Source organism: Triturus cristatus, chromosome 6 (genome assembly GCF_964204655.1).
Source record: "Triturus cristatus chromosome 6, aTriCri1.1, whole genome shotgun sequence".
NCBI lineage: Eukaryota > Metazoa > Chordata > Amphibia > Caudata > Salamandridae > Triturus > Triturus cristatus.
Genome location: NC_140589.1, coordinates 1,823,689,886 through 1,823,702,086, shown reverse-complemented (window position 1 = coordinate 1,823,702,086; position 12,201 = coordinate 1,823,689,886). Strand labels below are relative to the sequence as shown.

The 12,201-nt window shown below is 45.7% G+C and overlaps 1 protein-coding gene across 2 annotated transcripts in view; it reads left to right on the top strand.

The window, feature by feature from the left end:
• Nucleotides 1–12,201, top strand: part of HADHB (hydroxyacyl-CoA dehydrogenase trifunctional multienzyme complex subunit beta) — a 341,378-nt gene that overhangs the window by 199,712 nt on the left and 129,465 nt on the right. For both annotated transcript variants that reach the window (XM_085613199.1, XM_085613198.1), the window contains exons 2-3: nucleotides 7,871–7,948; nucleotides 12,075–12,116. In XM_085613199.1, the coding sequence (XP_085469325.1) occupies nucleotides 7,879–7,948; nucleotides 12,075–12,116 (112 nt within the window). In that variant the 5' untranslated portion in view covers nucleotides 7,871–7,878. The remainder of the gene's footprint in view (nucleotides 1–7,870; nucleotides 7,949–12,074; nucleotides 12,117–12,201) is intronic.

Here is a 12,201-nt window from a genome sequence, read left to right as displayed (position 1 = left end):
GCATCTGTTGCCCTAAAAGAGAAATCAAAAACGAGCAGAGTGGTGGACCCCTCCATAATGTAGGATCTCGAGAGCTTCAGGAGTCTGGGACAATCACAACATTATTCCCTTAGTTAGATCACCAGGCTCCGGTAAAGGTCAGTGTCCTCCGAGCCAGCTATGGGATGGATAGTAGACCCCTGAGTCCGACTCCAGGTCTTGTGAAAGTCTGAGTGGTCCGGCAGACTCAAGGTATCCAGTCATGTTCCTCGTGGCTGCCTGGGGCGATGAAGTAACTCTTTGAGTGTTGTGCCCTCTGCTGGAGCAGGTGCGCCGCCTCTGAGGCTTGACATCCTCACCCGTTGTAGATCTGAAATGTGCTAGCAAGGGGGAAAGGGAAGTAGTGCTTCGCAGGTTGAGCAGTTGCTACTCTGTTGCCCAAGTCCACGCCGCCTCTGGAGTATCAAAGAAATGTCTTTTGTTATTTAGGACCACCCTGAGGCGGGCTGGGAACAGGAGCTGATACTGGAGGTTGAGGGCCCGGAGCGTTTGTTTGACTGCATTATAAGATCGAAGCTGTGCTTGCACCTCCCTAGCGTAGTCTAGGAAGATCATCACCTTACTTGTTAGGATGAGAGCGGGCCTCTTGCAGGATGGCATCCCTGTCCTTGAAATTAAGGACACGGGCAATGATTGGTCTGGTCGGGGCTCCCAACGGCGGCTTAGGCATGGGGGTTTGATGGGCCCGCTCCACAACGAACCATGCCACGGCATCCATGTCTTGATCCAGGTCTCCACGAAGGTTGCGGCCTGCGTGGGTTCTGCTCCCTCGGAGATGCCCACGAAGTAAAGATTGTTCCCATAGGAACGATTTTCAGTGTCTTCTGTGCGCCGATGGAGTTCATTTGTATGGGATAGCAGCCGTGAGATCTGTGCCTTTAAAGTCACAACGTCATCTTCCATGGTAGATGGACGGGATTCAGCCTCCAAAATTCTAGCTGTGGCGTTACGGAGATCTTGCCGTATGATGGCCTATCTTGGCCTCTACGATTTCTTGTGAGGTGTGTGTATGGCCTGAAGGGTGGTGGCGTGATATCCCGCTAGCAGAGGGGTCTTAGCTGGAGCAGCATTATTAGTGTTAGTCGCCCGTGGTGTACTGGTCCATGCCGATTTGAGATGGATATGGTTTCACTACTTTGTCTTTGCCTATGGTTAGTTAATGGAGAGAGAGGAGCAATTTGGGCAACACAGTTCACCCCTGAGAGGGACAGCTCGGAATTCTGGCGGAATCTTCCCCCACCCATTTTACTCCCCCCCCCCCCCCCCCCCTTTACTCTCCCAGTCTTGCCCTAGAGAATCTCTCTCTGAGACCAGACCTCAGGGGGGTCCCACTTGAGTAGTGATGGAGTCTAAGCCAGAAGTCTCAGGGCTGCCCCACTTCCATCAGACGTCCCCTTTATCAAGGGGGGCCCACAAGGGGCCTGCCCTCTTGTATCACAACCACATTTTCCAGGTAGGAAAGGGGTATCCGTTTTTTTAAAGTCTGTGAGATGACCACCCTGCACCCAAAAGGATCTGCAGGGCAGCTCGAGACATAGTCCTGCAGCAGTTCCTGCCGTGTTCCCTCCTTGCAGTTCAAATGACACCAGCCTGTGGTCCGCTCCTGGCTTCCGACCGGGGGATGATCCTCCTCAACCCCCGTTGACCGGAGGGGGCCACTGCCTCAGCACATGTAGTTAGGCACTTGAGGGTGTCCGCAGGAGAAAGCAGAAGGTCTTCCTGTATCTCGCTCTGCCTAGCCGCAGCAATGGACGCACATATCTGCGTGCCAGTATCCCGGGATCAGGCACTCCTCCAGGCTCTGCACCCGACCGGTGTCACCGAAGTTGGGGTTTAATGGGCCGGGGAAGCCAAGAGGCCAAGGGGGCTCTGCCCGGGCATCCACATTCGCCCAGGTGGAAACAGACCAGGCTCTACACCTGGAGCTCCTGACCTGGAATGATGTGTCTAGCGGGCCTCCCGCTCAGCGGTGGGGGAAAGGTCCAGTCCACCAACCCGGGCCGCCTCACCTGCTGGGATGTGGCTGCAGGAGACTCCTCCTCAGAGTGCGGCCTCTGACCTCCTCCAGCGAATGCACGTGTCAGCCCACGTCAGAAGGCCCCAGGCTGACTACCTGGGCCCTCTCTCTCTCAGATGTGTCAGGGTGGGCACAAGACCGAAAATTACTGTACAGGCATCGGAACAGGGATATGGCGGGGTCAGACCGGCAGAGGCCCCACCAGTCGCCCGGATGGCCCAAGGATCTCAGTAGATCGAGTTAGTCAATTGGTGACAGGGCCCTTTCAGGGAGCTGCCATTTTGTATCTGGGCTGTGGTCAGTTTGCCTCCCTCCCCCCCACCCTATCCTATTTTGGCAGTCACTAGCTGCAAGACCTGCATCTGTGGATTTCCAGGTTGCAACTCGCGGGTGGAAGTGTCTTCTACTCCTAAAACTCATACAGGAGGCGAGCGGATGATGGAGGAGTCCAGAGCACTTGTAGAGTGTGACCGCCATCTTGATGCTCGTAGTCGCTCCTCGTTCCAAATTAAGGCATTATTGGAGCCCACTTCGAATAGCTCTACCCCGAACCTGTCAGTACCTTGGTGTATGTATCGATCTTGCGAGTCACTGAGGTTTACCTAACTTCCCAGAGCCTGATTAGATATTCAAGCCCCAAACTCAACAGAGGCAAGCAGGAAAATAGGAAAAATGGAATGGACTCTTGGAATTTCCCGACATGACAGTGGATAGCTTTGCAGCTCTTTGTTATAGTTAAATCGGGATCTCCGTTTAACCCTGCTCCATCATGTATTATTGCCAAATTGGTAGAACACATCTTTTCTTCTCTGTTAGATATGTTAAATCTCTCAGCAAATGGAATAGTACTCTTGGCACGGAAGCATGCCATGATAAAAGCCTTACTAAAAAAAAAAAAAAAGTCTAACCTGGACCCTCTATGTTCAGGAAACTATAGACCTATCTCGATGCTCCCTGGTTTGAGCAAAATACTTGAAAAACATGGTAACCAGTCCCTCTCAGAATTGTTTAGAACTTAATAACATTCCTCACCCAACCCAAACAAGGTTTCTACCCAAACATCGTACGGAAACAGTTTTTTGGGCGGTAGTTGAGGAATAAAAATGCTAGATCAGGGAGGCTTGGCAGCCATCATACGCCTTGATCTAAGCTCTGCCTTTGGCACTGTAAATCATGATATTCTTATTAAAAGACCCTCCAGTGCAGGAGTCTCAGGACGTGCCTGAACTGACTCAATTCATTCCAGAGGGACAGGATCTTCTAGGTCCTTGATGGACCCTCTGACATATTCCCTCTGAAGTGTGGAGCTCCTCACTGCTCATCATTGAGCTCCACGCTATTCAGCCTATATATGCGTCCACTGGCAGACATTGTATCGCCATTTGTGATTTCTATAATATCCTACGCGGATGATGCCTAACTGGTTTTCCTTCTAACTTCCGAACAAGATCATCAATCCCCCTCTTCGGGCGCCTGTTTAGAGAGAGTTATTAGCTGGATGAACAGGTCCTACCTACAGCTAAATGGAGACAAAACTCAGCTCATGATATTAGGGAATAATATCAATCCCCGTTTGAGCCTGGGCTGGCCAGACTCCCCGGATACGCCTCCCTCCCCTAAGATGGTTATGAAATGTTTGGGGTATGGCTGAGCAAAACTTTGTCTAGCACTCTCGGCCAGCTGCTAATCCATTCTCAAAATACTCCATAAAATCCAGCACTGGTTCCCTCCGTTCTCCAGAATGCTTGTGGTCCAGGCACTAATCCTTTCTCACCTGGACTGTGGAAACTCACTTTATCTAGGGGCTCCAAAATCCGTCACCAGAAAACGTCGGTGCAGAATTCCACAATCTGGACTCTGCTTAATATTCTGGGACACAACTCAGCCCGACAGGCCTTGGCATCCCTCCACTGGCTTCCAGTTGTTCAGAGGATCAAATTTAAAGCCCTCTGCATAGAGTACTTTTGGTTAATGCCCCTCCATCTCTCAACCTCTCATTTCCCTTTATACCCCCAGTAGAACTCTTCGATCTACTAATGCCCGATGGGCTGTGATTTCCACTATCAGAAGGGTGAAAAGTGGGGGGGGGGGGGGGGGGCAAGCCTTTGACCACAGTGTGGGTAAACAATGGAACACACTCTCCCATACGTTGTGGATAGCCGACAAATAATTGTCTTGGAGGAAACTTCTAAAAACCTTGCTATTTGAGAACAACCCCCTCTAGAACACTGTGGTTAGTCTGTGCTTGACTACCAGCGCTGGGATGCCCACGGGTAGCTACGTGCTATATAAATGTCACATAGAATACGTTAGGTGTTAGAACTGATGAATTATGAGGCTTCTATATTGGCATCCTATCTGGTTGCTACTCATCTGAATGCAATGACGCACACAATGGCTGTGATTTTAAACAGTTGATCTCTACTTTTATTTCATACATACTGGAAAATTCTGCGTTTTTCAGTACAACTAGAAGTATTACTAATCTCCCTATTACTCATTATTCCTTTTCCCAGTAAGTCTCATTCCATCTCTAACTGAACTAACCCTATGAATGATGAAGGGTAAATACCAAGGTGAAGTTTTAGCCTGAAATATAATATAGTCTTATTGACCGTTTTAAATTTGTTTTTGCTGTTCGTCTACTCTCAACATGCTTTCAATGGTAATTTATTGCGGTCTGGTGAATCTTTTTCTGCCTCGGAAGTATTTTCAAAATACATCGTAGTTGGGAGTATAACATATGAGGCAAAGCGTTCCTGCCATAGGTTTATTTATTTTGTGTTATAAGTGCATCTCAGCCTATCAGTACATTAGTCCACTTTTTATTAATAAAATGTGCTGCTGTTCCATCCTGCCACCTTTGCTTAGTTTTTCTACTTTGTCCCCCTTTAAGAGTGAATAATATGTTTGCTGTTCTTCTGTGTCGTTGGCTTTGTGAGGGTGACAATGTGTTTTGTAGCCCTCTGGTTGGTTGGTTGGTTGGTCAAACTGCAAGGAAGCTTTTTGGGTGAGAGAAAATAAAATGTGTAAAAGCCAATAAGCAGACCATGAGCTGCAGTGCATTTACATATCATGATGGAAAAAAATGTATAGCTTTTTGCTGAGACAAAATAATATGCGCATGCTACTGGAGAGGTAGGCAGCTACAGAGCATCAGCACTTCTGAATGCATGGAGTGTTCGGTATCCTCTTCTAGCATTTCCGTTGTGCCGGTCAGGTTTTCTTACTCTAAATACCCGAGGGCAGCCAATGTCAGGTTATTTATGCATTGTTTGTTAATATGCCTAGCAAACCAAATGACTGTTGCAGCATCTGTCATGAGTGATTCTTTGCTTCTCCCTATACTTTTCTCCCACAAGCCAACCATGCTGCTCCAATAAGCAAACCATGCATTCAACACGTCAAAAGTAGACACAACCACTGGCACTTTCATGCGTGCAATTTGCTATTAGTCTTTTAATTGGGGTATTTGCCGCCTCAGGGGCGTTCCGAGATCTTTGTATCCATCCAATCCCATCTTTTGTATAATAGACACAACCCCTGGCAGCATAATGCATACAGCTGGGCTGCAAGCCATATAGGTAGCTAAGCATTTGACACCGAACCAAAAAGGTACATCAGTTAAGTTATACAAACACATCCGTATCCTCTCACCAAACTATATTACAGCCATTCAGAAGGATTTAACTTAAACCTCCCACACATACATAAATAAAGAATGGTTTAAAAGATGCATAATACTTGGCAAACGTTGTTCAAAACATAACCACCTACCTTCAAGCAATATAACCATACAATCCAGCAGAATGAAACGAAGGGCACTGTTGATCAACACAGGCATCCATGCATATGAAGCTTCAGACAAATCCATGGCTGGTTCTTGCAGGCCACATTTAATATAATCCTTCACTAAACAATACATTACCTTATTCCAGCCTAACTGGCAATTATCCAGTCTGGCTCTCCTCTAAATATTGTGAAACGCAACCCCTAGCGCATCATCATCACACGTTCATTTGTACTCTGGTGTGTGATGGTAACTTCAGAACCATGTGGGAATTCGCTGGACCGCCAAAAGCATAACAAAGCCATATCAATTATAGATGTGCACTATGCCAGTCACATAACATCAAATATTAGTTTATTGCTTCACTGTTGCATCATCAGTAGTTTCTACTACTTAGTTAACAAATTTGAATTACAACATTGAGAGCTCAGCTGCTTCCCCTTTCCTTTAATATAAAGTGCCGTAAAGGTGGTTAAAAAGTATGTTTCATTTCGGATAAACCATTCCATTTATGGTGTTAACTGAGTAAATATTCGATGTAATTCTTTTGCCTGGCATACACCCTCCCACGCAAACGCTGGATAATACCAATATGCCGCAATCTCGGGTTTAAGCTATATCTAGAGGCTTTTAGGATACTAAAATATGATACCCATCCCCCAACAGTTTTTGCTGTTTTTCGATTTTTAAACTGGATGTGGTATTTACGTAGCACCCTTGTAAAGTGACATGTGAATCTCTGTGTATACTTTGTAAATTTCTAACTTGGATCTAGATTTTAACTTTTTTGAGTGTTTTTATCCTATTTTGTGACATTTTTTAAACTGACTTTTTTCCTGTTTATAAGATGTACACGTTGAATATAATGTCTTTTTGACACGAGATGAATTAGTTAAATGAGGCTCTTTTTACATTGTAGATATAGTAAGGGCATGTGCTATAAATGATGGACTCTCTGCACAGTCCATCTTGCAGTATCCTTAGACTTATGTGGTCCTTGGTGTCCTACTATCTATGTATATTACCAAGAAATTCTGTTAGCATTTATATCTGTGTAACCCTTTTGTAACAAACTTTTACAATTAACTAATGATTTTGTTTCTGGTCAGCCAAAATTTGCACTATTTTTTATGTAACTGGCGGCAGTCCTTGTCTGTTTGCACTGAACTGTATATTGTAGTATTTTTATTCTGTGCTTTTATGGTCTTTTGACCGAAATAAAGTTATTTAAGTAAGTAATTCTTTTATTTGAACTTCTGTAATTACAAAGTCTATTACCGTGGTTGCTTCAGTACCCCTCTTTCACCACCTCCTGGTAGCACAGATAATCAGCGCTTTTAGTCCATAAGTGCCTGCCCGAATTCAAGTGTCTACTGTGGATGTTTGTCATGTGCTTGTGATACCTGCAAATAGATTTTAAATCAGTAGGAAGACAGATCCAAATGAGTGGCTTGGCTGGAGCCCCAGAAGCAGTGTGATACAGCCCCGTTACTCTACTGATAACTGTAAAGGAAAGGTTGTTGTCTCTTGTGCCATTGAAAAGTTGTCCAGATTGCTCCTTAGTGTGGACTTTTGTAAATCATTTTCCAGGTTTTTTTCACTTTGCTCCACTGAGAGAAGGTGGAGGACCTTCGAAGCTTTGATTGCATGCGTGTACTGATTGAGGTCTAGGGGACTTGTTCTGAGGTCTTTGTAATAACTATGAGCTTCATAGTCTGAATATAGCTTACATTTTTTGGTTTGGAAGTATCATTTGACAAGCAACCCTTGTTCTGTTTCTCTGCATTGTGTTGTGAAACAACAATCCCATATGTTCGATTATGGTATGGAAAACCAAAGATATTAAGAATGTTGATGTTAAAAGGATGTGGTTTCATGGCAGTCATGTTGAAATCTACCCCGCCTTCACAAAGTACAACAAATTAACTGCTCCTACTGCCTTTCAGAATAAATCTGAATTTATAGGTTTTTAGATATTTGCAAATGACATTTTATTTCTCATTTGTTTTTTGTTGTTGTTGTAGGTTTAAAAATGGCTTCTATGTTGACGCGCTCTATCCGGAGCCTCCCCATCACAACCACATCATTGGCAGCACGCTTCAGTAAGTAGATTTCCTTCTCATCGGTGTCATGTTTTTTGAATCCTGTCGCTTTCTCAAATGAAATCCCACTTTGCTGATGGGGGAGCAATTCCTTCAAACTTCCTTTCTTCAAGGTGAAGCTACCTGCTCTGCTGGCTTGGCAAGGAGTTCCTACTCAAAATTGAAAGGGGTGTTAATGAGAGTAAAAATTACCACTAGTGCTTTTATGCCCTTGAGAGCACCTACACGACAAACCGATTCATCTGTGAATGTTGAAGTCTTATTTCGAACTCGCCTCGAGACCGACTTTAGCCGTTGAATACCAATACTTAGAGTAGGCTCAGGCTGAGCCCATTGCTTATCATCTGTTGGCTTTCTTGTCAATCTCATTTGCTGCTTACTCGTGGCTTTCCATCCTCTTCTTGTTTGTCCTGTCCCCAGAGCATAGTCTCTTTAACGTTCTTTTTGATCAATGACTTGTATCTTTCCGTGGCTTACATCAGATCATTACTTTTGTTCCTTTGCCGTAAGTACTACATGGGAGTGCATGTGTGTTCTTGCTCTCCAGTTTGTTACTTCACCCTCACATGCCTGCCCCTCCACTTTCCATATTGCTCCTCACCCCTTCCAGCTCACCCGTAAAAGCACAGCAACGGGTTTGTTTTTTCCCCCCCAAGGTTTGACTAAAGAACACACTTTATCAGGTTGGGTTTATATCCTTCAATCCACAAGCTGCATGAATGCCCAGGCCTTTGCACATAAAGGCAGTATTTATGGTACTGGGGCGAGCTGCTGCAGTGACTGGACTAGCGTTTAAGACGAAACGTGTACTTGAGCCTCGAGCTTGAGCTGAACACAAAGGTCAGCTCATTTATTCTTTTGCATAGTTTGCTTTAACCTCTTCTGTGCCCATGACGAGAGAGTCTCGTCATGGAGCACGGTCGCGCTGTACCCATGACGAGACTATCTCGTCATGAACCCCACCCGAGTGTGAAACGCCCGGCACAGGAGGGGGAAAGGGCGTGGCACCGAAGGGGTTAACAATCTTTTTCCTTTAAATTATGACTGCTCCTTATTATGATCCTTAGTCAGCACTTTAGTTGTTTTAAGTGCCTGCAACTAGTCATATGTAATTTTTAAGGTGGATTATGTACAACAAGACTTTTAAATTCTATTCAGTTTCCTGCGTGAACCTTTTAAAACAAGCATTTGTAATGCAATAGGTCTCGCAATTATGTGAGTTTGAGCTATTCACATTGCAAATGACAATGCCTTTTGTTTTTGTTTTTAAAACTTAAGAAAAGGCATTCTCATTTAAAATGCCAATAGCTTATACTCACGTAAATGCTAGACCTATTTTATTGCAAATGATTGTTTTGTAATTGTATTTATATGGCGCTTATTACCCCTAATAAGGCGTTGAAGCGCTTTTTGGCGAGTGAAGAGATCACACAGAATTAACTGAAAGGAGACATATGCTCGAGTAATACTTGCAGCCCTCTGCCCTTCATAAAATCAGGATTCATCGACCTGAAGCTGTAAAGAATGTGCCTTTTGCTCTACACCAGCCCTTAACTTGTGCAGGCAGTTGCAGGTAGTCCACACCAGCGTTCATTTTTAGGGACCAGGATTTTTCATAATCCGAGTTAGGTAGAGCGAGCGTCACTAATGAATTTTTCCGGTGCAAGAGATGTGGCTTCGGTGACCTGGGGCCTAACCCTTGACCAAAATTGTGTGATTCTGGGTAGATCGCACCACATTCCTAAGTGTCTGCTTCCTTTTCTGCCAAACGCTTCCAAAGTCTAACATTCAGAGAAGAGGTGGTTAATTTAGTGGAACTAGGCTGCACAAGTCCTCACACCCGCCCTGCCCCCTCCACACACTTTGAAGGGCTCCCTAACCCCACAGACTTCATGACAGCCATGGGACTCCCTTCATACCAGGCACGCTTACAACTTACACCCTTTCGGAGACAGAGGACACCGAGAGTAGCGCCTAACCCGCACTTGCACCAGTTGTGCACTTTGTATGAACATTCCTCTTATATGAGTTTGCGCCCCCACCACCCTCGAGGCCACACTGTCCTTTCCTTGCAACACATGTGGGAGATTTGGGGACAGTGAGATCACAGGACCCAAGGGGCGAGGGAGGTGCCAGGGATGGGACTGGCACAGACTCGAACTCTGGGGGAGTTAAACGCAACACTTTAATCGCCCAAGGGCACATGCTTGGAGAGCACGTCTGGCGCAGACCAGGGCTTGAAAGAAGGCCTGGGACTATTGGTGCATCTGAATGGACAGGTGGTCCCGGCCATGTGAGCACTGAGGAAAGACATGTCCACTCAGCCACGAACCCACATCCACGGGAGGCCGGAGAGCTAAGGCGCCATCAGGCAAAGGGCGAGAAGAAAATTAAAATTAAACGTGAGGAAAGGCTGGTTCTGTCTCCGCTTCCTACTTGCGGGAGTGCGGAATACCGAGGAGAACCTGGGCATGCTGGGAGGGAGGGTGAGACTAGGTACCATGCGGGACACTCTTCACGCAGGACCACATCTGTCTGGCAGCGAAAATGATCTCTTAATAATACTCAGCATGCCTTTAGCACTCACCGCGTATCGAGACGTTTATAGGCGCTATAAAAACAAGTGTTATCCCTCCACTCACTTTATTGGCCTCAGAAACCCGTGTTGGGATTTGAACCTGGACCACAGCCTCCTCTCGGTAGCTGGTGTATTGTGCTGCTGTATGTGCCTCGCTCGTTGTCAACTGCTGTGGCTTCACACGTGTGTACAAAGAGAGGTGACAGATCATTAGAACATGATGAGCTGGAGCAGTGCGTGCAGAACGCCGGGCTCGTGCTCATTGGCGCTGACCTCCATTAACACAATGGTTTCTGCGAGTCCACCCACTGACGTGATAATGCAGTGGAAATAATGAGGACTTAATACAATTCTATATAAGCACTCCTGGTTCGGCTAATGGCATTGTGTACCAGCGGCTCACTGGAAGTAGTGAAAACAAAACTCTGCTGGCGAGACCCCCCCTGCGGTTCTTGTGGCAGAATGAAGGCGGGAAAGAAGCTAATGCAGGGGCAGAAGTGGGGACATCTCACACAAAAACACAAGATAAACATCAACAACAGCCCGAGCTCCCTCCACGACACTGGGAGCAATGACGGCGTTTTTCCAGACTCCTCCCTCAGCAAGCCTCCGCAATGGCCCGGGCTTCGGGAAGAATTTACTGGTGCCCCCACGTACCTCTGGCCACACTGCTTGTTCTGAGCACAGTTGGAGCCCTCTTCTCGGGCTCTAGGAACCAGCCAAAAAGCGCCCACCACACATAGTCCAGCACCAGTATAAAAAAAGTGCTCACCGATTAATTGAAGGAGATAGTATAACACCGCAAATAAAAGATCCAGTCCTGATGGGCGGGCCCAAAAGGAGAAAGGGCCGTGACAAGGAGGGACTAAGAAGCCTCATTATCAATCGGAAGCCAGCATTTACCATGGACGATGACGCCAGCTAATGAAAAAGATGAGCGGGGCTCCCACCCCACTTCTAAAACCTACCCTACTTCAATATGCCTCGCAGAGCGTGCCTCGCATGTGCGCTGCAACACTAGGCGAGACCTAAAAAATAAACCATGCTGTTTTTAAAGTTTGAAAATACTGAATTCGATGTTCAGTTTTGTGATGCATTTAGGTGTCTGATTTCTTTTCCTCCAGTATTTTGACTTTTGTTAAAATACCATTAAACTATAGTTTTGATGTAGCCTTCCCTCCAATGATCCAGTAAAAATTTAACATTAGAAATTACTTGCCAGGTGTTCACTATACTATGTCGTTTTTCACTTATAATGTGACTTCAGCATTGGTTTGCATTTCTATTCTAATCGACATATCTTATGTTTAATTTCTGAATGAGTATGCCAATAAGTCATCCCTATGAATGATTACTTATTTTCATTTCAAATCGGGCTCCTCCGGCGTTAAGCCACGCCCCTTCTGTTGCTCATTATTTCTGGTTGTGCTTACCAGACATGCTTTGTTCCTTGATGTGAAAGCAATGTATGAATTTGTTTTTGTAAATACATTGTTTTTACTGAGTTATCACACCATAGAAATTCTCTTTCCTTTTCCTCTCTTCCAGGCGCAAGATCTGTGAGCTGCTCTTCCCCTCTCAACTCTCCTGGTAAATTAACTTTTCCCGGTCTAACTTGCAACAGATTAAATGGCTGCTTTTCCTCTCTGTGCTTTATATACATTTAACCCGTATA